The sequence below is a fragment of the Chelonus insularis genome, unplaced genomic scaffold (genome assembly GCF_013357705.1).
Source record: "Chelonus insularis isolate UGA/USDA-ARS -01 unplaced genomic scaffold, ASM1335770v1 contig_70_pilon, whole genome shotgun sequence".
Lineage (NCBI taxonomy): Eukaryota > Metazoa > Arthropoda > Insecta > Hymenoptera > Braconidae > Chelonus > Chelonus insularis.
This window is the reverse complement of record NW_023276716.1, coordinates 114,826-141,415: the sequence shown is the minus strand read 5'-3', so window position 1 is coordinate 141,415 and position 26,590 is coordinate 114,826. Positions and strand designations below refer to the sequence as shown.

General features: G+C 31.2%; 6 protein-coding genes across 9 annotated transcripts in view; 3 read left to right on the top strand and 3 right to left on the bottom strand.

The window, feature by feature from the left end:
- LOC118070991 (MDS1 and EVI1 complex locus protein EVI1-A-like) overlaps positions 1-7,449 on the top strand; it is a 69,737-nt gene extending 62,288 nt beyond the window's left edge. For both annotated transcript variants that reach the window (XM_035089916.1, XM_035089917.1), the window contains one exon: positions 2,642-7,449. In XM_035089916.1, coding sequence (XP_034945807.1) covers positions 2,688-3,968 — 1,281 coding nt within the window. In that variant the 5' untranslated portion in view covers positions 2,642-2,687 and the 3' untranslated portion in view covers positions 3,969-7,449. The remainder of the gene's footprint in view (positions 1-2,641) is intronic.
- A 2,186-nt stretch (positions 7,450-9,635) lies between these two features.
- Pgant3 (Polypeptide N-Acetylgalactosaminyltransferase 3) lies at positions 9,636-13,060 on the bottom strand. 3 transcript variants are annotated; one of them, XM_035089911.1, is made up of 8 exons: positions 12,876-13,060; positions 12,717-12,794; positions 12,166-12,447; positions 11,469-11,929; positions 10,990-11,157; positions 10,812-10,911; positions 9,918-10,737; positions 9,636-9,838 (listed from the first exon to the last, which is right to left on the bottom strand). In XM_035089911.1, exons 3-8 carry the CDS (start codon positions 12,300-12,302, stop codon positions 9,704-9,706), a joined length of 1,821 nt encoding a protein of 606 aa, XP_034945802.1. In that variant the 5' UTR covers positions 12,303-12,447; positions 12,717-12,794; positions 12,876-13,060; the 3' UTR covers positions 9,636-9,703. The 3 variants fall into 3 exon arrangements, with proteins under 3 accessions (XP_034945802.1, XP_034945803.1, XP_034945804.1); XM_035089912.1 differs by having other exon boundaries at positions 12,717-13,060; XM_035089913.1 differs by lacking the exons at positions 12,166-12,447; positions 12,717-12,794; positions 12,876-13,060 and adding an exon at positions 11,996-12,017.
- Positions 13,061-13,228: 168 nt separating this feature from the next.
- Positions 13,229-17,880, top strand: LOC118070986 (structural maintenance of chromosomes protein 4-like). The gene is made up of 2 exons (XM_035089910.1): positions 13,229-13,343; positions 13,510-17,880. The coding sequence occupies exon 2, from the start codon at positions 13,534-13,536 to the stop codon at positions 17,632-17,634; it is 4,101 nt and encodes a 1,366-aa protein (XP_034945801.1). The 5' UTR covers positions 13,229-13,343; positions 13,510-13,533; the 3' UTR covers positions 17,635-17,880.
- Positions 17,881-18,063: 183 nt separating this feature from the next.
- On the bottom strand, positions 18,064-20,238 carry Rpn3 (regulatory particle non-ATPase 3). The gene is made up of 2 exons (XM_035089915.1): positions 20,095-20,238; positions 18,064-19,749 (listed from the first exon to the last, which is right to left on the bottom strand). The coding sequence occupies exon 2, from the start codon at positions 19,722-19,724 to the stop codon at positions 18,216-18,218; it is 1,509 nt and encodes a 502-aa protein (XP_034945806.1). The 5' UTR covers positions 19,725-19,749; positions 20,095-20,238; the 3' UTR covers positions 18,064-18,215.
- Positions 20,239-20,652: 414 nt separating this feature from the next.
- On the bottom strand, positions 20,653-22,493 carry Amacr (Alpha-methylacyl-CoA racemase). The gene is made up of 5 exons (XM_035089919.1): positions 22,091-22,493; positions 21,857-21,992; positions 21,635-21,778; positions 21,312-21,561; positions 20,653-21,240 (listed from the first exon to the last, which is right to left on the bottom strand). Exons 1-5 carry the CDS (start codon positions 22,196-22,198, stop codon positions 20,733-20,735), a joined length of 1,146 nt encoding a protein of 381 aa, XP_034945810.1. The 5' UTR covers positions 22,199-22,493; the 3' UTR covers positions 20,653-20,732.
- Positions 22,494-22,739: 246 nt separating this feature from the next.
- Positions 22,740-26,534, top strand: Kap-alpha3 (karyopherin alpha3). The gene is made up of 7 exons (XM_035089914.1): positions 22,740-23,163; positions 23,496-23,794; positions 23,869-24,029; positions 24,117-24,343; positions 24,861-25,461; positions 25,537-25,628; positions 25,706-26,534. Exons 1-7 carry the CDS (start codon positions 23,098-23,100, stop codon positions 25,796-25,798), a joined length of 1,539 nt encoding a protein of 512 aa, XP_034945805.1. The 5' UTR covers positions 22,740-23,097; the 3' UTR covers positions 25,799-26,534.
- Positions 26,535-26,590: the final 56 nt, after the last annotated feature.

Genomic DNA, 26,590 nt, shown 5'->3' with positions numbered 1-26,590 from the left:
ATATACCATTCTAGATCTGTGTATATTTATAGAAATAACTAATTATTTATTCCCGTTGCCATGAACAATTCTGTTGTCATCATCTACAAGTGCAGTTGAGCGTAAAATATTCCCGTTTTTGACGACACAAATAACCACTCGAAGAGGATGACATCGTTGTTGAATTTATACTCTCGCTCTCTGAGTGGTCAAGCTGATGGACTGGAACGATGAAGAAAAGTCTGATACTAGAGCAGACAAAGTAGAACCTACATTCATAAAGAGACTTTCCACTTCATGTCCTGCGGGCATCAACATTTCCAATAGCTGCAATTAAACCTTTTCTCTATTGTCACTTTTACAATTATCGTATATACCATTTTACGTCCATCTAATTGATACTATTTCATGTTAATCCAATATCATTTTCTTACATTATCCTTTTTTATATTTGTTTTTTATCAAACAAGAGCCTTTGTTCTTTTCTTGAAATTTTTTACCACATATTGACGTCGAGCAAGTTTCTCTTTCATCTGTGGATCGAGGTGGAGTCGGGTGATCGGTCTCGCCTAACTGGAGTAACTAGAGTAACACGAGAGCAACGGTACATCCAGTTCTCCTGGGATTTGTCTAGAGTTGCTTCCCAGATTTTTTTATACAACTTTTTTATCTCGAAACATATATCTTTAACTTTTTTATGCATTATATTTTTTCATTCTAATTTTATTTATTTCTTCGCACTAGTATAAAAAAAAACAACTTCTAAATAGAGAAGTTAATTTGTTGAAAGTTGGAGATAAAAACATTGAGAAAAAAACAACTTAGTTGATTAAATTCATTTAAAATAGTAAAAAATACTTTTCTGTGTAAACTTTTCATCTTAATTTAAATTTATATGATGGAATAACATAAGTATATCAAAATATAAATTTAAATATTCATTTTCCCAAAATAAGAATAAAAACATTTATTTTTAGTTAAATAAATAAGTAATTACTCTTTTCAGTTGATTTCGTAGAATAATTCATTTTTTATTCTCATAATTCTTAATTAAAATTTCTCAAGTAAAGATCAAGTTTCATCATTTAAATATATCTATTTACCAATCTTTTCTCAGTGAAATGAATGTTTATTTTTAAATAAAAAAAAATGAATGTTTGACAACAACAAATGATGCATCATCATCATCAACATTAAAATTTAAAAACCTGCTCCAAAACTAACACAAGCTTTTTTTTGTTATAAAAGAATTTTTAGTTAGCACTTGATGGCTATCAGATTAATTTAAATAAACGAAATGATTTAATTAAGACTCATTAAGATAGAAATTCTATTTAATTACATAAAACAGGAATAATAAAAGAGACTTTAATGTCAAGTTTACTCAGTACACACCTTACCATAAAAAATTTCCCAACGAAACGGCTATAATAATTTTATTAATAATGAGCAAGACTAGTGTCTAATAAATACAATAATATCTTGACTGGTCAGGAATAAAATAACTTTTACAGTGAATCTAACTGGAATATTATAGAGGCTATAAAGAAATAAAATTACAGGTGAATATTCTAGTTCTCGTTTCACTAGAGTCTTCTTCATTGGACATATATTTAATATCTATGTATTTTATTCATCTTAAGATCATATAAGAAACTCTTGGGTGTTTATATATATTGCTGATAAAGACATCAACGCTTGGGTATGCTGGGCGGTACAATATTACTCTTGACTTGCTAGAGGTGCGGGAGACATCGATGCCAGTCACTATTATATAGACTAGGCCTGATTTAACAAACAGATTAAATATTATATATCCTCCTCTTTCTTCTCCTGCTGCTTCATTTTTGTCAAGTAATTTAAAAATAAAAATAATGCCAACTTGTTTAACTTCTTTGGTAAAAGAGGACACACACACACCTATCAATATATCATCTGGTTCTTATCGCAAAACCATTCGGAGTAAATTTAAATTAAAATAAAGCTGCAGAAAAATAAATTGGGTTTCATTATTTAAATAAAAAGTTACATGAAATCTTGAATTATTGACGTCATAGGTTTATTTCAGACTTTTATCATTTGAATTTACATTTTGAAAGTGTTGAAAATAATCAGCAACATAATTAAATCCTTTTTTCTTCTTGTGTCATTTATTATAAATTAAATTAGACTTGGTTCTCGAATGCTTTTTTGTTAATATGTTGTTGTTTTTTTTAGAGATCGTCTATCCTAATTTTGGATGATTTCTCGACACTGCTAATTTAAGTCTCATCACCTTGCGTCATCTTGAAGAAAGCTAAATTCCATCATCAAGCATTGAAATTTGAAATCACTACAACTAAACATTTATCACAACTCAAAGCAATCTATCATTTCAAAAGAATTTACACGAGTTTCTTAAAGAATCTAACTCTACCTATCCATCCTATAACTTTACTCTATTCACTACCCTAGACTATTTTCTTCTCAACACGATCGTTTATCATGTTCAACCGATAGACGTGTTACCAAGTCCGTTATCGAATAATAAACTCAGCAGGGTGTACTTATTTTAATTTTATGATTTATTTTGCTCATAATTTGTAATTAATTATTTTTCATTCAATATAATTATTATTACTTTTAAATCGATTAATACTTATTGAAACTTAATTAATTTCAGGTGATCGAGTTCTGAAAAAAACTCTGGGTGAGTAGTAATAAGTGTAATGAGTGGATATCTCAGCACTAGCACTCTGTCCCCTTTCGAGCACAGTCCAAAGTATCCTCCAGCCGCCATGCGGGAAAAAGACTCGAGCCCCAGGAAAATGCCAGGACACATTAGCCCAAAACAAGCAAGCATATATCCACTAAGTGTACGAGTACCAGATGTTGAAGAACTGCCATATGATTTAAGCCATGCAAATAGTCGAAGCAGTCCAATCATGAGTCACCACCAACCACATATGAGTCCAGCCGCAAGACCGCCTCAGTCTCAACATGAACAAGAAGTCGACTGTGAACCTTTAGACCTACGGGTCGACCATAAAAAAGAGCATCTACGTGACGAGAACCAGAATGATATTGAAGCACTTAATCAAAATGGTCTAGGACTTCCCTATCACACGGTTCTCTTTCCCCAACATCATGCTGTTCATCCACTTGTTTTGGAGGCCATGTATCGATCTCATCATCATTCACCCATCACAGAACTTCCAAAAATTCAAGTCCGTGCCTTACCCACTATGGTCCCTTTACCTTCCAATCGTTTTTCATCAACATCAGCCACATCAGTTCAAGCTCAACGATCTTCAAGTCCCACTGTAAGCCAACAACAAAGTCAATCAACCACAAGTCAAGCCAATCTCCAACAGACCTCTAATCTTCCGTATTCTGTCAACGTATCATCAGGATTGAAGCCTAAAGATCGTTATTCCTGTAAATTCTGTGGAAAAGTATTTCCAAGATCAGCCAATCTTACGAGGCATCTTCGAACTCATACTGGAGAACAACCATACAAATGCAAATACTGTGAAAGATCTTTCAGTATCTCCAGCAATCTTCAAAGACACGTCAGAAATATCCATAATAAAGAAAAACCGTTCAAGTGTCCACTTTGTGAACGATGCTTTGGACAACAAACTAACTTAGACCGACATTTGAAGAAGCACGATGCTGATGGTCCAACGATATTAGATGAAGTTCGTTCTCGTTACCATGGACAATTACCTAGAGCTGATGAATCTTATTTTGAAGAAATTCGTAGTTTCATGGGAAAAATAACTTCACAAAGACAAGGAATGTCTTATTTTCCTAGTTTACTTGCACCTACTGGTGATGATTTCAGGCATGATAAGCAACAACATCTTGAAGACAAACGAGATTCTTCTTATTTTAGTGATCGGGATAATCTCAGCTCTAGGTCAAGTAGCAGCACCAGTAGAGCAGAAAGCGTTCATGAAGATCAAAGAGAATCATCACCTCCTTTATCATCAGGCAATAATACCTGAGTGTTGATACTCACTTGTTGTTGTAATTGAAACATTGGAGAAATATGAAAAGTGTTGAAAGCTCTTCATTGAAGACGTGATTTTGAATCAATGTTAATTATTTAATAAATAATAATACAATCAGACGGGAAATCTGCAATTAATATATTTAGAAAATTAATTAACAGCCTAGACTTGGATATATATATTTTTTTAAATATAAGATACAATTGTTGCCAAGCGTATTCAAATAATTTATCTTATTGCTTTAATTGTTATTAGAAGGTATTTAAAAGAGATATAAATGAAATTTTAAAGATATAAATACATAGAAAAATTGATAGAGAAAGTGAGGAATAGTAAAAATAATTAAAAAAAGAGAAACCAAAAAACATGGTTTGATATATTTTGTATGCAATAATTACATTGTTTTCATCTTTTCACCTAACTCGATCTCTTGTGACTGAAAAAGACTGGCCGCACCCGTCGTGTATAGAACAGATAGAGCAGCTATCTGACACGGTATTTTATAGGAAATAAAGTGAAGAAAAATATCGCGACATGATGGATAAAAAAAATAGGTGGATTCGTTCCGTCAGGAAGTGTGCCTTAGCTTTGGATTTTATAGCCTAGAAAGTGAATTTAATACATAAAGAGGCTGGACATGGTTGCTCATGATGTTCAATTCGGACGTGCAGTTGAAACAAACCACTTACACGTTGTATACTTCTGCTGATCACGTCGATAAACTCTGGCGGTGAAAAGGATTAGAAATCGATGGGCGTATCTCGACACTTTTGATCGAATGATTTGAGCATGAAAAAAAAAGAAATAAAATAATCGCTCAAGTAACGACATATAAATGATAATTCAAAAGTGAAGAAGCTTGCAAATGTAAATATAAGAAGATTGAAAGCGTCACATGTCAATGTCTTTCAATCGACTGTCTACAATGAAGCAAGCATGTATTTAATCGAATCGAAGGTAGCGTGTTTCCGTGATGAAAAAGTTAAATTACGAAGAGCTAAAAAAGAGCAATAATTTCTTACATGTATCCAAGACAGAGGAAATGGCGTGATCGTGGGAAGAAGGATGAACGTGCCTACAGATATTGCAGTGTATTTGAGTAGTAGCTATTCAGAATTCAAGACTATATGAGAAAAGGAGAAAGATGGAAATTGTAACGGAATTTGCGCTCCCGGTGAACGCAGCATCCGAACCTACTTATATACACGAACGTGGCAATCGTGCGTTTCCTCTCTTGTAAATGTATATTTCACTACAAGTCCGGTGTGCAAACTCTCTATGACGGAGATGGACAATTTAATCGGAGCTATCTAAACCTCATCCGCTGTTGCTGCTGCTGCTGGACAACCCTTCTCTATATGTATATGTTTATATCATACGAGTTGAATACAGCAAATCTTACTTTCTAAAGAGAAGCTCCGATTGAAAGCTACGAGTTCTCTGGGGGCCTTTACCAGCCTTACACCAAGGGAGCGTTAATAACGATTCATTGCTGTGACTAAGCGTGATATCGAGCAGCAATCAAGTAACTGCCTCCAGCATCCATCTCTTCACGCCGCTCTTCATTTCTTATACATAGCTATATGTACGTGATCATATATATATAAACGACGCAAACGTTGAAAGTCTTATGGCCTCAGTCTTGCGTTACAGTTTTGCCACGCCCCGATCAGACGGCGTGGCAGCTCATCTCGCGAAAGTGAAACGCAATAAAGGAGCCGCAAGGGAGAGCAGCCACCAGAGAAGAGAAACACCATGCGATTCATCTACACGATTATAACTTCAACGCACAAATTGTTTCTTCATATACATCCCCTCAAGTCATCTTTCTTCTTTATCTCTTCAATCACTATCTGTTACTGTACTATTTCTCTTCACTGCAATCCAATTCTTTTACTTACATCCTCACCAACCACGATCCTGTATCCTCATTTCTACTACATCTTACATATGTGTATAATCTCATGAACTACACTTTACCATCACCTAATCAGGGAATTATATCACGTTTCGGCAGGTCCGCAATTTTTGATAAATTTCGCTCTAGTTTCTCTTGATTTCACCATCTACTAAACTATCGCAGCAACATATTTAAAGACATTCATTCTTGCTATTTTTTTTTTCTTCATATTTTTTGTTCTTCTTGTTAAATTACTTTTTTTATTTTGTATTTTATTGAATAAGCTGCACGTACCTAAATAAAGTTTGAGTGTATCATACGTGATGAAAATGATCAGTTCTGATTTATGATCGTTTGTAAATAATTTAATAAATAGGACAATATTATTATGTTATTATTATTATTAATATTATTATTGTTTGAGTAATATATATATAAAAAAAATTTAATATGTTATAAATTCATACGAGAATATGAAAAGAAGAAAAATTTTTAATATATAATTTAAATTTGAAAATCTACATTATACATACATGACTTGTTGTAGACAGGTAGATTTTGTATTGATATGAGGCTCAATTTAGTTAGAATGGAATTTTATCCAGTGTATTATTTGTTTTTTAACCTGTAAATAGATGATAAAAATTAAGTCATATAACGAATATCATGTGAATATGATGTAAAAATTATGCTCATTAATGAATCTCTAATACTTAATGAACCCACTCGAATAGTAGTTTCTTTTTATAAATTAATTTCACTTGATATTCGTCGAAAAATATATTCATTTGATCCGCTGCCATTGCCAAGCTCATTTCTCTCGGGTACTCTCTTGAAAATACTTAAAAAAATATTACAAAGCATCCCAAGTATTTATCAAAGCAAATGAAGAATTGGTAAAGCAATGTAATATTTTTTCAAGGCTATTCTTTGATTTTCGTTACGTAAGTTGAAATGAAAGACGTCAAAGGGAACCCACCGGAAAAAAAATAAACCCACGTGAAAAAAAAAATTGTTTTGATTCCATGCCCGAGTGACTTGATCATCTTTGATTCATCCCATATCAACCTGATCAAAGAAGACTCGACTTTCGAAATCGAGCGCCTAATAGTTGACGCCAAAGTCATTTCACTCTTCATTGCGCGGTGGTAAATATAGTAATAGATAAGCTCACTTTATAAAACCTTTTTTTGTTTTTTTTAATTTTAAACAACTAAATAATAAATTTTTCAAATGTCGTTTTTCCCACATAGAAATAAAATACAATCTATAGATTTCCTAAATCAGAATTTTAGTTTTACAATGATTGTGATTTTATCGAGGTTACCGATTTATACGTAAAGATAATTATAAAATAATAGTATCGAAGAACAGCCTATATGATTTAATAAGACTCAAGGTATGTTTTTCACATGTATTTCAAGTTTAAATAGTTTAATGTCAGAAAAAAAGCACAAAGCAATGACATAAAAGTCATTTTATAAGTTATAATGTTATTGATAAATGATGTTAATTGATTAATTGAAAGATTAGACAATAATTTTTGGGACCAAATGAATATTTTTTATTAAATCATCAAAGAAAATCTTTCAGTTAATCAATCATTTTTATATAAAATAAATTTGTAGTCACGTCGAATGTAATAGTGACTGTATATATGTCTATATGTAACATTGAATAGTAAAATAAGAAATTATTTACCTGAAGATAAATCAAATCACGTATACTTTTTTGTTGCTCTACCCTTTATCTTACATTGCTGCCTCATGTGTGTACCACCATCTCGTCGAAAAGAGAAAAAGGAAGAACGTGAAAGAAAAACCACGAGTGCTTTAATCTGCTTTCTCTTCAGCGAGTGGACGACCATCAATCTCCAAGTCTTTCTCTTTGTCTTTCTGTTACTTCCTCGCAAAATTTTCGTTTATTCTTCATATGTGTTTTATGCTTCAGAACAAATGTCCACGTATCCCAAAATTAAGCTACACTAGGTGGACAATTAATGTGGGAACAAGTCCTCTTATAAGCAGGGTCATAAGTGTGTGAGAACCGGAACAGTTGGACGAGTTGGAGACGTGACTGAGTAGACAAATCGTGTGTAAGAATCCCGCACGATTTTGATGATTCTGGCAAATATATCGTCTTTTTTATTCAATTTTCATTCAGTACAATAAGACTAAACATAACACATGCAGTTGATGACAAACAGTTATTGACTTCAGCGTTTATATATCAAGTAAAACATTTGAGATTTTGATTAGTAAATTTTATTACTAATTATAACAAACCAGAAACCGATAATTAATTTGTCACTCTCCAAGTTGGCGTGTTATATTTAAAGAATTTTCTTTTCTAAAAGAGAACTCAGTCAATCAGACTAAAATGATGTCAATTGATTCAACAATAGATAAGTGTACCTGAAATGAGATTAAATAACTTGTAAAGTTCAATTACACTGATCCCATCTAGCTGTACCGATCAACTTTTCGTTTAGAATAAATTTCAATTTAAAGAATTACACTGTGCACTTGGCAATGTATATTTTTCAAACCATGAATAATTTAGACAACATTAACAATATTCATTAAACTTCATTATATAACGAAACGAACAAGGCTTAAATAAGTAATCTCTTGTAACGAAGAAATCACTTACAAGATATTTTTCGAAGAAATTATTTATTCATTATGTCTGACGGTAAGCATCATTTAATAGGTATTACGATAGAAGGGTAAACAAATATATAAAACAATTCTTGACTTCATAGAGGACATGACTTTGACCTAGATTTATAACTGTGTCGATTACCAGAGATGTAATGCACATCTAAATCGTTTCCATTTGAGTTAATCTGCGGTTTAAAGAAGATATACTTTTCATAGCTAAGATCAAATTGATTTCTTCTTTCTGTAACCTACTGATACTATTATTTCACTTTAAATTGGTTTCTTTTCACTATTGATTATTAAGTATTTGACTATGTTCATTTTTATGATAGCATTTACTTTTGTATTATATCTATTTCACGTTTGTAGACTCATTAAAAAATTCCATAGAATAACAGGGTCATAGGCTTCAAAGAATTATAGTAGTAAAACCAGAAAAAAAGAAAAGTATTACACCACATACGTATTCCGATATTTTAATCGGCAAAAAAAGCTAATTGAGATTGCATACAAAATAATACTGATCAATACCAGTTTATAACTTTACAAATGGTAGTAAATAAGAACAAGATGGATCAGGCTTCGTTATATCAACCTTGAAACTGATGACAACAGAGATGGATCGTCATGCTGCCTCAGATGAATCATCTACAATGCGCGAGATCTTCACGCTGACAAGAAGACGAGATGTTTTACCATTTAAAGTTTTGCCGAATTAGTCTTCGGCAAGTTTTAGTTGCAAGACTAGCATAAATTAAAGTCTAAGAATGATTATTCTTCAATAATATTAAACATATTCATGAATTCAAAAGAAACCATCAGTAAAAGAGACAAAATAATTTTAAACCTAAATCAAAATGATAAATAATGCACGTAATGTCATTCATTTGTCTATTACTACATTCAATTCAACAATAATGCTGAAAAAAACTTTAATGATTACGATGTTATTGAAAGTTTTCCTCATTAATTTAGCTAATACGGCGTAAATGAATACAGAAAAATGATTGAATGATAATTCATACATCAATAAAACTTGTAATAAAAATGATATTTATTAAAAAATTTTGTATAAAAGTATTTTTAATAAATTGTTAAATTTTAAATTACCTTTTCACGTGATATTTACATAAAAAATAATTTATGTATTACGAGTATTATAATAATTAATTCCAAGGGATTGACTGGAATTTCCATTGTTGCTCAATATTTCCGTTGCACGCTGCTATGACAGGTCCTTCCTCTGAGTCTGAAGCAACGTGAAGACACATATCAGAACTGGTATGCTTTAGTGTTTTTGTCTGTACAGAAATTACCATAATTAATAAAATATTTATTTCTCAGGACAAAATGAGAATAATAAAAAAAACTGTCTCTCACTTTTTCATCATAATTCCATTTTTGTCTCAAAAGACCACTACAGGCCATTACCTTTACTTTAGGTCTCTCATGCTTTGTGTCATGTTCTGGTGCGTCTAAACATACACTTTCATCTGTCATAATTACGCCATCCTTAGTCATAACAAACATTTGACTAAGATGTGGAGGACTAATACAAGGTTCGAACCCTGCATATCCAGACGGTTGGGCATACATGCCTTTTGATAATGGTTTCATTAAACACTTATCTGTAGCAATATGAATAATTTTTCCAAAAAAACGATCATATTTAGGGAAAAAATGATCAGGCCAAACATTATCCAAATACCATTCAAAATTTTTGCATTTTAAATGTTCTCTCAAAGCTAAACGTGCTCGAACTTGTTGTTTATGTCGAAGTCTTGAAGCTTCAGGATTAAATTTAAAATAAAATTCTGCCCAGTCGTCCATCCAAACTAAAGCAACTCTTGCAAGATTACCATAAAGAATTTCTCCAACGCCACCAGGGAATGTATACGGTGATGATTTTCTAAAAAGATGTCCAACGTGAGAGCATGGTGCTATCTCGACACTACCACCACATTGCCAAACACGGAAAGACAGTTCAAGATTTTCTCCACCCCATATTTGCATCTGTTCATCATAGCTGCCCAAATGAAAAAAGTAATCTTTATTCATTGAAAAAAGTCCACCAGCCATTGCTGGAGTTTTAAAAGGTTCTATAGAGTTTTCACGGCGTTCTTTAAGTAATGAACCACTCAATGTCAACCACCGGAAATGGAGATCCCAATTGAAAGCACCCCAATGTAATTCGAAAGACCTGTAATTGTTGAGAAAAAATTGAAAACCGTTAGTTCAAATTAAATCGTTAAATAATAGAAAGAAAACAATTACCTCGTATAAGCAAAGGTATCATCGTTAATAATATCAATTACCGGTGATACAACTCTAGTTTTATCTTTAGAAATAGCTTCTAGGAGGGGCTCCAACCACCCTGAAATGGAATTCAAATAATTTAAAAGTTCAAGCTGTGTAATAAAGCTTTGAAATTCTAACAAGCAAACTTACATACCTACCGTGCATTCGCAATGAGCATCAAGAAATGTTAGTACTTCTCCTTTTGCTTCTTTTGCACCAAGGAGTCGAGCATTAATCAAACCTACTCGTTTTCTGGATCGTAAAACACGAGTAGAAACTTGCAAGGACTTAACATATTCATCTAGTGGGTTTTTTAAAAAATCTAAAATAGAAAAGAATCTTAAGCTGAATAAGAATAAATTATCATTTAGATAGAAAAATAATTAAATTGAGTTTATTTTTATTTAGATAATTTTAATTAGTTTATGATAATAAATGTTTTATTTATCATAGCTAATGCAGGTAATTAGAATCATAATTCTTTTTTTTTTTTTAATAGTAATCTATTAATATTCATTTAAAGTATATCAATAGAAATTTTCTAATCTTAGTTTTCATAGAAAGATATGTCGACCAATAATCTTTTGATAGATAAATGAAACATTTAATTAGAAATTAAAAAAAAAAATTTACCTCGATCACTATTATCATCAACAAGAATGATTTCAGTCAATAAATCTTTAGGAGATCGATTAATAACACTGTGGACGGTTCTTAATAGTGTACTCCAAGCTTCATTATGAAAAACAATAATGACTGTTGTTTTAGGTAATCCACTTAAATTACTGTATCTCGAAATACACTTCCTTTTTCTGACATCCGGCAAAGTTCGATTCAAAGGAATTCTATCACTTGCCATCAAATTAAACCTATTGATTTGAAAAAGTTGCTGCATCACTGGAAAGTCCTTAGAGGAAATAAGCACAGGCTCTCCATTTCGACCATCTCGAGGTCTTGGATTAAACATATTTTTATTAACAATTTCTTTTGTAACATTTGGCGTCTTCATAGGATTTATTGCATCTCCAATATAATGTCCGACAACTACGTGAATTCCTCTACGATCTATATAATCTCTCTGATCATCTGATAATCTATAAAAAAAATGAAGATGATTACAAAAAAAGAACAATGACAACAGAAATTTTCTTGAGAATTACAGGTCGTGAGTAATGACTTCTGAGTAATCTTTAAACTCGTTAAAGTCTCCAAAGGTAGTTAAGTTCATTTTAGAGCTGCAAAAGAAGAGTTCCGTAGTGTCATTACCCAAGATAACTGTACACGCAACACTGCGTGTTCTCTACACTTCAGCTGGTTGAACTCAGTTTACCTCAATGAAACGTAGTCTTCTCCATAATCACCACCACGTTGCTTATGATGAGACCAAATCAAAACCATGAAAATCACTAGACTCATTGACAAAAGAATTGGCCAAATGCGGCAGAATTTTCTAAACATCGGCCACATTGTTTCCAATTTTTTTCTCACAATTCACTCTTCATAATGAGATAAATTATATCAGCCTTAACAGATTCAGATGAATTTTATGATTTATGTCATTTTATTTACTTGTTATCTTCAAACTCTGCGTCGTCGTCGGGTCAGGTCATCGCTAGGGACAAGATTGGTCTTTTATTTTTTAATTTGATGACTATTTAATAATGTTAAAAACATATTAATTAATGATAGATAATTTTGGAAGAAACGCAAAGTAAACTACATCAATTAATTATTCTTATCTTTTAAATATAAAATTCTAAAATAGATAAATGTTTCTTATTTAATACAGAATAATGAAAACTTTTTATTTTATTTTTATTATTTATTAAAAATAGAGTTAAAATAACTAAAAATAAATTTAACAATTGGCTGAGAACATACCTACAATTCTAAATCTCGATCTCCAATTTTTTCCTACTCACGCTTTGGAGATTAGAATGTTTACCTTTGATCTTTCACCTGTACAACAATTGGAGTCTTGTATACAAAACACCCTTGCTTCTCACGCAAAACGGACTGTAGTCAAGTTACTTTACATACCGGAGCTGTTACATTTGTAATAATTGAAGAAAACTCATCCTTCCAGATAATATTACTTCAATTATGGCAGTTGATCCTTCTTCTATGATATTATTTTTTGACTTTTAATAATAATTACAGTTAGAGTAAGTAAAAATAAAAATAAACTAATCACATTTCAATACATCTCTCACATCATGGAGAGAACTGAGCGCAAATGATTGAAATAATGACAATAATGACGTCGTTAATGTTCTGTAATATCGACGTATCACATTCTTGAAGAAAAACTTTGAAGAATTACTACGAGTTGGCGCTGTAATCAGAAAACGCCACCTAGCATGATTGTTTAGAACTATTATTCAAATGTTTAACCGTTTTTTGTTTAAGCTTGTAAACAACATTAATAATCTTTCGTCATATTAGAATTTTATTGTTTATTACGTAGTGTTTTTTATTATTTTTTGTAACTTAACATACGTAGTGAACGTAAGTGTCAACCTAATTATATATTTATTATATTACATGTGTTTAGTTCTATAATGCTTATAGAAGATTTGAAGTGTTTAGAATACACGATCAACAATAAAATTGAATTTCTAACCTTTCTTTATTTTTTTAATATCTTGTATTAAATATTTTTTTATATTTATAGATTATCAAGTTTGAACTATAAAAAATGGCTACAGACAATCAGCCACAAGAAAGTGATCTTGATGAAAGAATGGATGTAGATGATGCTGAAAATGCAGATGATTCTGATGAAGAAGGTGGATTTAGGATAGATGAAGATATATATATTCCTCCACCACCTGTCAAATTCAGTCAAGCTAACAAAGAAGTACCACGATTAATCATATCTCAGATTGTTAATATGAATTTTAAGAGTTATGCAGGACAAGTAGTCATAGGACCTTTTCACGAGTGTTTTTCAGCAATTGTTGGACCAAACGGAAGTGGTAAAAGTAATGTAATTGATTCAATGTTGTTTGTATTTGGCTATCGTGCTAGTAAAATCAGGTCTAAAAAGATTTCTGTGCTCATTCACAACTCCAATGAACATCCAAATATCAATAGTTGTGAAGTAGCAGTTTATTTTCGAAAAATTATTGACAAGGAGGATGGTGGTTACGAAGATGTACCAGATAGTGAGTTTATAATATCAAGAACAGCTTTCAAAGATAATTCGTCATATTATGAGTTGAATAAGAAAAAAGTGCAATTTAAAGAGATAGCTAAAATTTTAAAAAGTGAAGGAATAGATTTGAAACATAATAGATTCTTAATTCTTCAAGGAGAAATTGAACAAATTGCAATGATGAAACCTAAAGCCCAAAATGAACATGATGTTGGAATGTTAGAATTTTTAGAAGATATTATTGGCACAGATCGCTATAAAGAACCGCTGGAACGGCTTTTTACTAAAATGGAAATTTTAACTGAAAAAGTAGCTGAACGTACTAATCGATTAAAAGTTGTTGAAAAAGAACGAGAAAGTTTAAAGGAGCCTATGGAAGAAGCTGCAGATTATTTGAAACTGGAAAATATTATCATTGAATTAAGAAATAAATTGTATCATTGTCAAAAGTATGAAGTTACACAAACTTTAAAAGAGAAAGAAGAAAAACAAGCAGAATTGGAAGCGGATATTAATAAACTAAAAGAAGAACTAACTCAAATTCGCCAAGAGAAAGATGAAATTAATCAAAATTTAAAAGAAAAATGTAAAAAGTGGGATTCTATACAACAGAAACAAGATGCAGCGCAAGCAAAGTTTGATGCATTAAAAAAACGAGACGAAGCATTGTATGCTGAATTGGTAGCAACTAATAAAAGAAGAAAAGAAAATCAAGCAGCTGTTAAAACTGAAGAGAGTAATTTAGAAGATTTGAAAAAAGTGCCGCAGAAAAGTGCTGAAGGTATTGAAGAATGTGAACAGCTAGTAGAGAAACAGTTAGTGGCTCAAAAAAAAGAAGAAGAAAAGTTACAGACAATAATGAATGGTTTACGAGAAAAGACAGAGCCTTTATTAAAAGAGAGAGCTGAGTTCGAAACTAAATTAATAGATTTCCGCAAAAATATTGATGAAGCGAAAGCTGCATTTGATATAGCAGAGTCGGAGCTCCAAATTTATACATCTGTAGAGAAAACAGAAAAAGAAAAACTAGAAGTTCTCCAAAAAACGCTCAAAGAAACTATTGATACCTTTAAAGATCGAAAAGAAAAGCTGGTGTCCTTTGAAACGAAAATTCCAGCCACAGAAAAAAGTTTAGCTCAAGCTAAAAAGAAATTAAATGAATTAAATAATAAAGAAATTGAGTTGAATAATAAATTAAGACAAAAAAGAGTAACTTTTGAAGATCAAAAGTCAGCTATGCATGCTAATAAATCTAGAAATGCAATTCTCGATGCTCTCATGCAAGAAAAATCAAGTGGAAGAATTCCAGGAATCTTTGGACGACTTGGTGATCTTGGAGCTATTGACGCTAAATATGATGTAGCTGTTTCAACAGCTTGTAAACCTTTAGACAATATTGTAGTAGACACGGTTAACACAGCTCAAGCTTGTATTCAATTTCTTCGAGACCACAATATCGGTCGTGCAACTTTTATTCCTTTGGAAAAACAGGAACGTTTTATTCCAAATTGTCGTCAAAAAATTACGACTCCTGAAAATGTACCAAGGTTATTTGACCTAATAAAAGTCAATGATGAACGTATTCTCCCTGCTTTTTATTATGGACTTCAAAATACTCTTGTGGCAAATGATGTGGATCAGGCTACAAGAATAGCATATGGACCTACGCGATTCAGAGTTGTGACCTTGGAAGGCGAATTAATTGAACTTTCGGGAACAATGAGTGGAGGAGGAAAATCGGTAGCACATGGACGCATGGGACAGAAAGTGAAAAGGAATGAATTGAGCCCTCAAGATCTTGAAAATCTTCAAACAGAATTGGACCAAATTTATGAAATGTGCAATCAAATAAGGAGAGATCAACAACCTTTAAAAGAACAAATTGAAACTTTGACCGTAGGATTGAATGAAATGGTTGTTAATAAAAAAAAATTTGCAATTGAAGTACAAACTTTAGAAAAACAAGGACCATTATTAAAAGCTCAATTAAAAGCTCAAGAGAAAAAGGTAGCTGAATCTATATGTGATCTTAAAAAAACAGAAGAACTTGAGAAAAATGTAGAAGTAGCGAAGAAAAAATTGGAAAAAGTTCAAGAACGATCGCAATCCACAGAAGATGAAGTAAAAAGAATCAATCATAAAATCGACGAAATCTCGGGTAATCGAGTAAAAGAGCAGCAAAAGATTATATCTAATATTGTAAAAGCAATTGAAAAAGCTAAAAGTGAAATTTGCCGTTTACAAGTGGCAGTGAAGACAGCAGAAAGAAATTCCCAAAAAACAGAGCAGAAAATACAAGATTTAAAGGCAAATATAAAAACATGTGAAGAGAGATTGAAAGATATGCAACGCGAAAGAACAGAAATTGAAAATGAAGCTAGAGAAGTTCAGTTCGAAATAGATTCTTATGCAGAAGCATTAAATGAAAGAAATGAAGCAGGTGGATCTCTTAAAGGAAAATTAGAAGAATTACAAACAAGAGAAACCAAAATAAAAGCTTTGAAAATTGATCTTGATCTAAAATTTTCTGATAGTAAAAAAATGTTGTCTGAGCTGTCACGTAAAATAGATGAATATATAAAGAGAATCAGTAGTTTAAAATTGAATCAAATACTAAATGAACAAGTACCAGAATTACCAGAATTTTCAGAAGAAGAAATTGAAGGTATGGATGGAAGAACAATTGAAGCAAACTTAAAAGCGGCAAAAGAAAGACTTCCTGAAAAAGCACCCGATGTGCGGATTATCAAAGAATATTTAGAAAAAAATGCAATATATATGGAAAGAGCTGCTCAACTTCAAGAAGTGACTGATGAAAGAAAAAAGATACGAAGTTCTTATGATATGGTCAAAAGACGAAGAATGGAGGAATTTTTCGTTGGATTTTCAGAAATTACTTCGAAACTCAAAGAAATGTATCAGATGATAACTCTAGGCGGTGCTGCGGAATTAGAATTAGTAGACTCGCTTGATTTTACTGAAGGGATTGTCTATAGTGTCCGACCACCAAAAAAATCTTGGAAACAAATTAGTTATTTGAGTGGTGGTGAAAAGACTCTCAGTAGTTTAGCTTTGGTATTCGCTCTCCATCATTATAAACCTACACCACTATATTTTATGGATGAAATCGATGCTGCTTTAGACTTTAAGAATGTTTCAATAGTAGGAACTTACATAAAAGAACGAACCCAAAATGCTCAATTTACTGTAATTAGTTTACGTTCTGAAATGTTTGAATTAGCAGATACTCTTGTGGGAATTTATAAAACTCATAATGCAACGAAAAGTGTTACAGTGAACATGAAAACTGTTTTTATAACTAATCCTGCAATAGAAAAATTTGAAACTGATAGAAAGAAACGAATGGTTACGACAAAAAAGTCACAATCATCACAATCTCAATACAGTAATGAAGCTCCAGTACTACAACCCATATCGTTAAGTTGTCCAAACACCAGAGTATCGTTATCAGAAAATAGATTACCTACTAAGGAAAATGATCAGCAAGTTATTAATGAAAATGACCAAAGCGTGATAAATAACAGTCGTAATTCTAATGAAAGCAATCACTCATCGTCACCGAAAAAAGCAGATTCATCTCTAACAACTCCTGTTGCTAAAAGACGCAGATTACAAACCTAAAAGTATTTTTTATAGCAATATTTAATTAAAAATATTGACAATAATCAAATGATGATAAAAAAGATTGTAAAAGATGGACATAAATAGAAAAATTTGAATTTGCATGTTTAAATATCAAGTTGAAATATATTTTTCAACTTTTGTTTATAAAAGATATTATATATGACGAGTTTTAGAGCAAATTGTTTTTTAACACTATTGTAACTTAAAGTACGATATTTTTCATATGAGATTAGTTTAATAAACTTATATATATTGCAAAGATTAAGATTTAAAATCTAACAATTTTTTACTATTATAAATTAAGTCAAAGATTATTGTATTTAAAAAACAAAAAAATTTTAAAGTATTTTTGCACTATTTTTAAATAAATCAACTAAGTGTAATATTAAGGAATCATATTTTTAAAAATAAATAAATATTCTTTACTCAAGAAAATGGTATTTATTTTATTCTTATTTTTAAAATGACATTCAAATATTGTATTAGAGAAATTCAGATATATAGAAATCGTTTTTATTTATTCTTCTCGAATTAGTATAAAAAACCAAAAAAAAAAAATCGTGTTGTTCATAGATTATCTATGGAAATCCATCATCATCCTCTTCAGCCATTTCTTTAGCAAGCTCCAAGTCTTGCTGTTCACGTTCTCGACGTTCTTCAGCTGATTCTAAATCTTTTCCATACGATTTTGGAGGGTAGCGCATCGCCTTTACACTTTGATTATGTAAATCTAGGCAAAAAGTGATACGTTGGTGAAAAGCTAATAGCGGTTCCCTAGTACAATAAATATCAGTGGTTTCTTTGCTTCTCATATAGCCATTTTCCGGATCTAATGTAGCTTCAATAACACCATCACGAATAGCTTTAGCAACAATAAACTCAGCATCAACTCCTGAATCTAATCCCAATTTCTTAGCAATATCTGCCGGTGAAATGCGAGAGTAAGATAGTCCAATGGATCGAATTGCAGTTTTGATGACATTATGCCGCAGTCTCAATATAAGAGTGAATGTATGATCAACTCGAAACTGAGGTCCAAAATTTTCTAAGACTTCTCCAAATCGATGTAAATTTCCTAAACGTACAGCTTGAGTTAATTGAAAATATGGAGCTAAGGCTCTTCTCAATGGTGCTTGACGAAAGATTTGTCGTTCAGGAATATCTCCGAGTAATAATTCCACCGTCACAGCTAACTTTTGGACGGTCTGCCTAAATCCAACAGCAGTTGATTGAGGAGCTTTTCTCATAGCTTGTACTAAGTACTTATGAGCTGCTGAATATTCTAATCGAGCAGCTTTTATTCTTCCAAGATAATATAAAAATCGTGCCCATTCATTGTTGCTCGCAGATTCAGGGAAAGTTGACTTAAGCACAAGTTTATCAGCTTGATCATAAAGATTATAATGAAGATAATTTCTTAATAAACAATTGATCAAAACAGCTTGACCTTCAAAATCATTTCGAAGAGTTGCTGTCCGTAGACGTGAGTGAAGGAATCCACGAATTTTATCTAATTGATTTGTAAGTTCATAAGCTCGAGAATGATAGAAGTAACATTTAGCAGCAATTAAGTCAATTGTTCTTCTGTTCTGCGCAGTAATCTTTTGAACAAGAGCTTCAGAACATTGTACAGCTTCTTTATATTTCTTTTTGTCAATTAATCTGACTAATACTAATAAATGAATATAAGCATCAATTTCAGGAAGTAAAGGAGAAGATGGACTTTTAAATACTTGAACAGTTGTAGAAGTACCCATTTCTGGGTCATTTGGAGTTTCATCTTCTTCTACTTCTACTACCCACTCTAGGAGAGCATCGCGTTCAGTTGCAGATCTGGTATAAAACCCATAAATAATTCCATGTAAAACAGCATAATTCAATTTTCTTCTAGTATTAGGAAGAGCTCTTAGAGCTCGTAAGATAAATCTAGGTTCCTTGTTTTGAACAGCTTTTTCAATTTGCCTGGTATGCTCACGTAAATCATGAATCGTTTGATGATCACGTTTAATAGCATCTTCAGCTCCTGTGGGTACGTCGGTATTCGACATCTCCACTTCCATCGCTTCAGGGTTTTTGGCAACACCCATTCCAATAAAAATTTATTTCTCTTTTCTAGAAATGAAATTAATTAAAAATCAGTGAATGAAATACTCAAGTATCATTATAAGAATAAATTCAACAAAAAAATATACATATATGTATTTGATTAATAATAGTTGGAAAATGAATAAAGTCTATGTATTTTCCACATTATTACAAAACTTAAATGTTTATATTCTATCATTTGCAAGAATTAGTACAAAATTGTTGCATTTTAACCTTGTAAATAACCAAACAATAAGATTTAAGAAACACGTACTTATAATTAATAAAGAATTACTTTTTTACATTTATTGATTTATAATCAAGATGTAGAATAATCAAGATTTTTTTGATCATTTGCAATTAATCGTTTACCTTATTTTTTTCTTTCAATAAGAAGTTTATTGGTTATTTTGCTCCAAGAAGATGTCAATTCACTGTGACCCGGTTTTGGAGGATTCTCATTTACTTTTGCATGTAACGACGTAATTGGATGCGTTTAGCACAAAAAGAGGAAGGCCTGGATTGTCTAGGGTACTCCATAGGTAATTTTTTGTTATTAAGTCGGCATTTCTCAACTTGTAGTTCTAGTCTCTTTTTAGACCGAGTCCGACTCACAAATGATGCTGAAACATGGCTGACTGAGTTAAGCTTATGAGAAATTATAAATTTTTAACGATACATGGCTTCGTACGCCAAATTTCATTCCAAGTGATTTTATTTTTTAAGCGGTTCTTTTTAAGATGTATTACATAAAATAAGTTTGCTCGTCACTTCTATGAAAAATCAACAATATAAAGAGGAAAGTTTCAATTATATATTAATAAACGAACGAATTTTTGAAATGAGTTCAAATATTATTATATAATCATTATATAAAAATATACAATTTAAATTTAAAAACATTTTTATATATATTTCATTTGTTTAAAACATATTTAAAGCTATAACACCACCTATTTTTTTAATAAATTGTATAAATATTAATCCAATGGCTGAAAATGACTATCAAATTAAAGCTTAGATTGTTTAAGAGTTTGGTGAACTATTCCTGAGTTGATAAAATGATCAATTTCTTCTTTTTTAAATCCATAGTCTGACAAGACTTCTCGTGAATGTTCTCCAACAACTATATTTGAATATTTAGCAGCACAAGACGTTCCATGAGTACGAGAAAGTATTGGAGATGGATTAGGGATTATATTTTGATTATTGACAGTAAAACTCTGTCTTGCCTTGTTGTGGGAATGATTCGGAGCATCTTTTAATGACAGAACAGGAGTTACACATGCATCAGTTCCATCAAAAATGCGTGTCCATTCATCTTGTGTTTTTTGCTTGAAAATATTTGCTAATTTGACTTTATTTTTTTCAAAATCTCTAAATTGTGGCAATTCTTCATCCGTTAAATTGAGCTTATTTAGAAAAATAGCATAAAATTGTGGTTCTATAGCACCAACTGCCATATATTTACCATCTTGAGTTTCGTAAACTTCATAAAAATGTGCTCCTGTATCTAAGCTAAAATAGATTTTATGATAAAAAATTATATCTGAGACTTTCATTTTCAAAATTAATTAATTTTTATTTACATATTTTGTCCGCGATCTTTTCCCCACAGCAATGGCATTTCTTTAAACGATCGGTATAGCCAACTGCCAACATATGCAGATCCTTCAACCATCGAAGCATCAATAACTTGACCAAATTGACTTTGAGTTCGTTCATAAAGAGCCATCATAATCCCTAAAGCACAAATTAATCCTCCTCCAGCAAAATCAGCTGCAAAGTTTACTGGAGGTGTTGGCTTTGCTTCAGATCGACCAAATAATGAAAGCAATCCTAAAAATTATAATAATTATATATTATTTTTACATGTTTTATTTTTGAATAAATAAAAAAAACTAATGAATACCTGATAAACCCAAAAAATTAATATCATGCCCAGCCATTGTGGCATAGGGCCCACTTTGACCAAATCCTGTGAGTCTAGCATAAATTAATTTTTTATTAGTTTTCATCAAATCGTCAGGTCCCAACTTTAATTTCTCCATTACACCTAGTCAAGAAAAATTCTTCATCATTGACTTAATTATAAAATTATTGAGTTATGAATATTTATGAAGCGTTTAAGGACCTTTTCTAAAGGGGTCTATCACAACATCGCTTTGATCACTCATTTTTCTAAATATTCTGTTTCCTTCTTCACTTTTCAAATTCAACGATATTGACTTCTTTCCATTCGCTAAAACATCTTTAAGTAACAAACCTGTCTGAAAATATAATACATAAAGATTTTAGTTTTTTTGGGTTTTGTTCAGGGCTAATGATAATGTAGTTTTTATAACTTAATAATACAAGGATTACTTACCTTATCAACTCTAATAACAGTTGCTCCAAAATCAGCAAGAATCATTCCACAAAAAGGAGCAGGAGCAAGGCCTGCTAATTCTAAAACTTTTATGTTCTTGAGAGACATAATGAAAAACTGAATTATTTAAATAAATATTAACCGAAGTAGCTTTGCTTGCATATTATAATTAATTCCCTTTCATTTCCAATTGTGTTCTAAGTTCACTGTTTACAGATTAAAATTCATGATCCGAGAAAAAATGAAAAAGTTGAAAATAATTTGTGAAGACTCAAAGTATTATTTGTACATTAAAAGATAAAATAACATATACGATAAAACATAAGATATATGATTAAACATAAAAATTTCACATTCATTATTTATTTTTTTTATTTGAACGTTCACTAACCACAAAAAGATGCACTTATGACTGTCAGAAAATGAATGCAGCGCCTCTAGTATTATTTTTGGTTAACGATAGGAATTGTGAACACGTGAAACCAATCAAATGGCGTCGTTAAAATGTTGTAATACGATTGGTTAGAGAATACCGGAAGTAGTCTCAATGAGCCAATCAAAATTTTTTATTCTAGAGCTTATGACGAATAGAAACACTGGAAAAAAACAAACCAATGAACAAATTGAATTGTTATGCCTCGTGTTCCGGTTTCCCAAAAGTCTAAATACGACGGCCATATGCGTCGAACTTGTTCGCTTGCGGTTTTTCGGAACGCTGTTCTCGAATTGTTATAAATTTTTTCTGAACTTTAAACATTTAATGTACGGATAAAAAAAGTGTGAATGAGTTTAAACTTATACGGATTTATCAATTGAGTTAATTTTTCTCAATATGCATGAATTCTCGCATCGCGATAACTTATAGTGGTTTGGCACGCAACGTAATGCAGTTGCTGAAGTGAACGGAGCAAAGATACACTTGAATAAATCGTGAAACGTGCACCGTAGTGTTTTTAATACCGGCATATCAGTTTATTCATTAAAAGTGAACATTAGTTTAAAAAAAAATGGCTAACGAAATGCAAAATAAAAACCGAATGATGGTTTTTAAGAATAAAGGCAAAGACCAAGATGTAAGTTGAATAATCTAATCATTTTCCGTTGTCATGACTATTCTGGGAATCGACAAAAATTTGCGAGAATATTCCTGGCCTTATTTTGTATGCATGACTTCTTGTTAACGGGACACTTTGAGTCTCTGACACAATTCTATCTTATAATAGTTAAGGAGTAGTATTTTTTGACTCTATTATTATTATTGTGATGCTTGATCTTTATTGGTTACTTGTATTTAAATACCTAATTCATTACGAAATTTATTTAAATATACATGCCTTTATTAAAACAAATATAAATAAGTATCTAGTTATTATAATGAATGTTTCATGTATATTTTTGCTGTCAGGAAATGAGAAGAAGACGAAATGAAGTAACTGTAGAGTTGAGAAAAAATAAACGAGAGGAAACATTACAAAAAAGAAGAAATGTTCCAATTGCAGATGATGATGATATTGAAAACACATTGTCTAAAGTTGACTTGGAAGCATTGGTACAAAAAGCTGCAAGTCTTGATCCTAAGGAACAATTGGCAGCTGTACAATCAGCCAGAAAGTTATTATCGTCAGATAGGAATCCACCCATTGATCCATTAATTGAAAGTGGAATTTTACCAATTCTAGTTTGCTGTCTTGAAAAACATGACAAGTAAGATGATTGTAAAGTAATTCAGTTGTCTCCTTTATAATATATCATATAATTAATCATGAATTTGTTTGCAGCCCATCCTTACAATTCGAAGCAGCGTGGGCTTTAACAAATATAGCGAGTGGAACATCAACTCAAACACAAGCAGTTATAACTGCTGGTGCTGTACCACTGTTTCTTCAATTGTTGCATTCCAGTCAACAAAATGTTTGTGAACAGGCTGTATGGGCTTTAGGTATGTATTTTCTGATTGATGTTCTTATTTATTTAAGTGTATCAATTTTTTTTTAGATATTATTTATTAATATTTTGTTTTTTGAAGGAAACATCATTGGTGATGGACCAGTACCACGAGATTACGTGATCAAACTTGGAGTTGTTCAACCATTATTGACTTTTATAAAACCAGACATACCTATTACATTTTTACGCAATGTTACGTGGGTAATTGTAAACTTATGCAGAAATAAAGAACCACCACCGCCAGTACAGACAATAAAAGAAATTTTACCGGCTCTCAACATGCTCATTCATCATACGGATGTCAACGTAAGTAATTTTATGCTATTTAAAGTACTTTAACAGATTTAGATTTCATGAGATATTTTTTTTCTTACATACTCCATCACATATTTTTATACTAAAATAATAATTACTAGACTGAAGCAAAACATTTTGTAATTTCAAAAATTTCCGTTAGGTGATTTTATGAAATTCTTCTATCATTTGTTATCATTTGTTAATCACTAAAAATGTTAAAATTTTTTTTTTTTTTTTTGCCGTACTTCCAAGAAATTTTTAAAAATTCTATTTCGTTTGTATTACGTTTTAGGAGGAAATGTTTACAATATAATACTTGGCGATAAATAATATAAGTTATTTTTTTTTAGGTTAGGTATTGTAATTATACAGTATAACAATCACTATAGAACTTATTTTTTTTTATTAATCTAAAAGAATGAAAGTTATTATCATTACATTTACCATCGCAAAATATTCAATACATAATACCAATGAAAATTTAACATATAAAAGTATTGTAGAAATTTATTTATTTTTATTTTAGATACTTGTTGATACCGTGTGGGCATTGAGCTATTTGACGGATGGTGGTAACGAACAAATACAAATGGTAATTGACAGCGGAGTTGTGCCACAACTTATTCCACTTCTCTCTCACAAAGAAGTAAAACTCCAAACTGCAGCCCTTAGAGCAGTAGGAAATATTGTCACCGGTACCGACGAACAAACTCAAACTGTTTTAAATTGCGATGCGTTATCGCACTTCCCTAATTTATTAACACATCAAAAGGATAAAATTTGTAAAGAAGCTGTGTGGTTTTTGTCAAACATCACGGCAGGAAATCAATCTCAAGTAGAGGCAGTGATAGAGGCTGGATTATTACCTCTAATTATTCGTAACTTATCTAAATCAGATTCTCAAACACAAAAAGAAGCTGCTTGGGCAATTAGTAACTATACAATAAGTGGTAGTAGAGATCAAGTGGCTAGATTGATTCAAGAAGGCGTTATTGAACCATTTTGTGATCTATTATCATGCAAAGACACGCAAGTTATTCAAGTTGTGTTAGATGGCATTAATAATATGCTCAAACATGCTGGACCAGACGTAGAACAACTTGCTAACATGATTGAAGAATGTCAAGGTAATCATTCAAATCACCTTTATAGTATTGTGAATCTTAATAATTAACTAATATTGGATTTGTTTGTCTTTTCAGGTTTAGATAAGATTGAACAACTTCAAAATCACGACAACATAGACATTTACAAACTAGCTTATGAGATAATCGAACAATACTTTTCTGACGAAGTAAATATAAATTCATTTTTTCTTTATAGATGATTACAGTAAGTAATCAATTATGATATAATTTTATTATTTTTTAGGGCGACGAAACGAATTTAGCACCTCAAGTTGGAGAAGGAACATATGAATTCGATCCGACGACAGCTATTCCAAATGAAAGATACAAATTCTGAGACGACGCAATTATTCTTTATTCATCTATGCTGCCGTCAAGAGGACATTTCAGTGGAGCTACTTTTCTTTCTTTATTATCATTCTACAATCCAACTTCTCTGCTCCGATAATATGAGGTGTATTAATCAGCGCACGGCACCTGAACCAAGATTCGAGACGAAATTTGGCCTTAAAAATGGTGCATAATATGGCCTTCCTTAAAAATAAACATTAAGTTAAAAAAACACTTCAATCGGCATTTATTAACAAATGCATGCGAGCAGTCTCAGCGAAACAATTAAGAAATTAAGTACGATCGATCGTGTCCGCATGTTCTTTTCTTCCAGTTTTTTTAGCATAAACTTATATAATTACTTTTATTTTACAATTAAAATTAAAATTAATCAGTTCTAAACAATTTATCGAATTATTCATAAGAACATCAAAGTGAAATTATGTGTTAATAATCGTCATGATTTATTTCTTTTGATCTTTATTATGTTAAAATAAAGTAAGGAAGTCTTTTGTGCTTACATTCACATCTCTTTAATTTTTTCACCTAACTGAATCTTGGTTCAGTTATGTTAAATTAACAAAACTATCCGTGTATATTTTAGGCATATTGAATTTATAGTAAATGTTGATTACTAAATATGAAGAATAATTGACTACTTTCCGCCAGTAGGAGTAATAAGTAATAATAAAAAAATGTTCTGTATGGAGCAGCTACAATAAAACTTACCATAAACAAATTTATTAAGCATTTCAAATTCGTCATTTTTTATTTTTAAATCTATTTTTAAATAAGATAA

Bases quoted from the DNA above. Each gene is read 5' to 3' on its own strand.
- Pgant3 (XM_035089912.1), bottom strand. From the start codon at position 12,302: ATGTGGCCGATGTTTAGAAAATTCTGCCGCATTTGGCCAATTCTTTTG. The intron at 10,912-10,989 runs GTATGTAAGTTT...ATTCCATTTCAG, and splicing joins TCATTGCGAATGCACGGTAG to GGTGGTTGGAGCCCCTCCTA. The intron at 9,839-9,917 runs GTGAGAGACAGT...ATTTCTGTACAG, and splicing joins AATGGAATTATGATGAAAAA to ACAAAAACACTAAAGCATAC.
- Amacr (XM_035089919.1), bottom strand. From the start codon at position 22,198: ATGTCTCTCAAGAACATAAAAGTTTTAGAATTAGCAGGCCTTGCTCCT. The intron at 21,779-21,856 runs GTCCTTAAACGC...TTTCTTGACTAG, and splicing joins GATAGACCCCTTTAGAAAAG to GTGTAATGGAGAAATTAAAG. The intron at 21,241-21,311 runs GTAAATAAAAAT...AATCTATTTTAG, and splicing joins AAAGATCGCGGACAAAATAT to CTTAGATACAGGAGCACATT.
- LOC118070986 (XM_035089910.1), top strand. From the start codon at position 13,534: ATGGCTACAGACAATCAGCCACAAGAAAGTGATCTTGATGAAAGAATG.
- Kap-alpha3 (XM_035089914.1), top strand. From the start codon at position 23,098: ATGGCTAACGAAATGCAAAATAAAAACCGAATGATGGTTTTTAAGAAT. The intron at 23,795-23,868 runs GTAAGATGATTG...ATTTGTTTGCAG, and splicing joins TGTCTTGAAAAACATGACAA to CCCATCCTTACAATTCGAAG. The intron at 24,344-24,860 runs GTAAGTAATTTT...TTTTTATTTTAG, and splicing joins TTCATCATACGGATGTCAAC to ATACTTGTTGATACCGTGTG.
- Rpn3 (XM_035089915.1), bottom strand. From the start codon at position 19,724: ATGGGTGTTGCCAAAAACCCTGAAGCGATGGAAGTGGAGATGTCGAAT.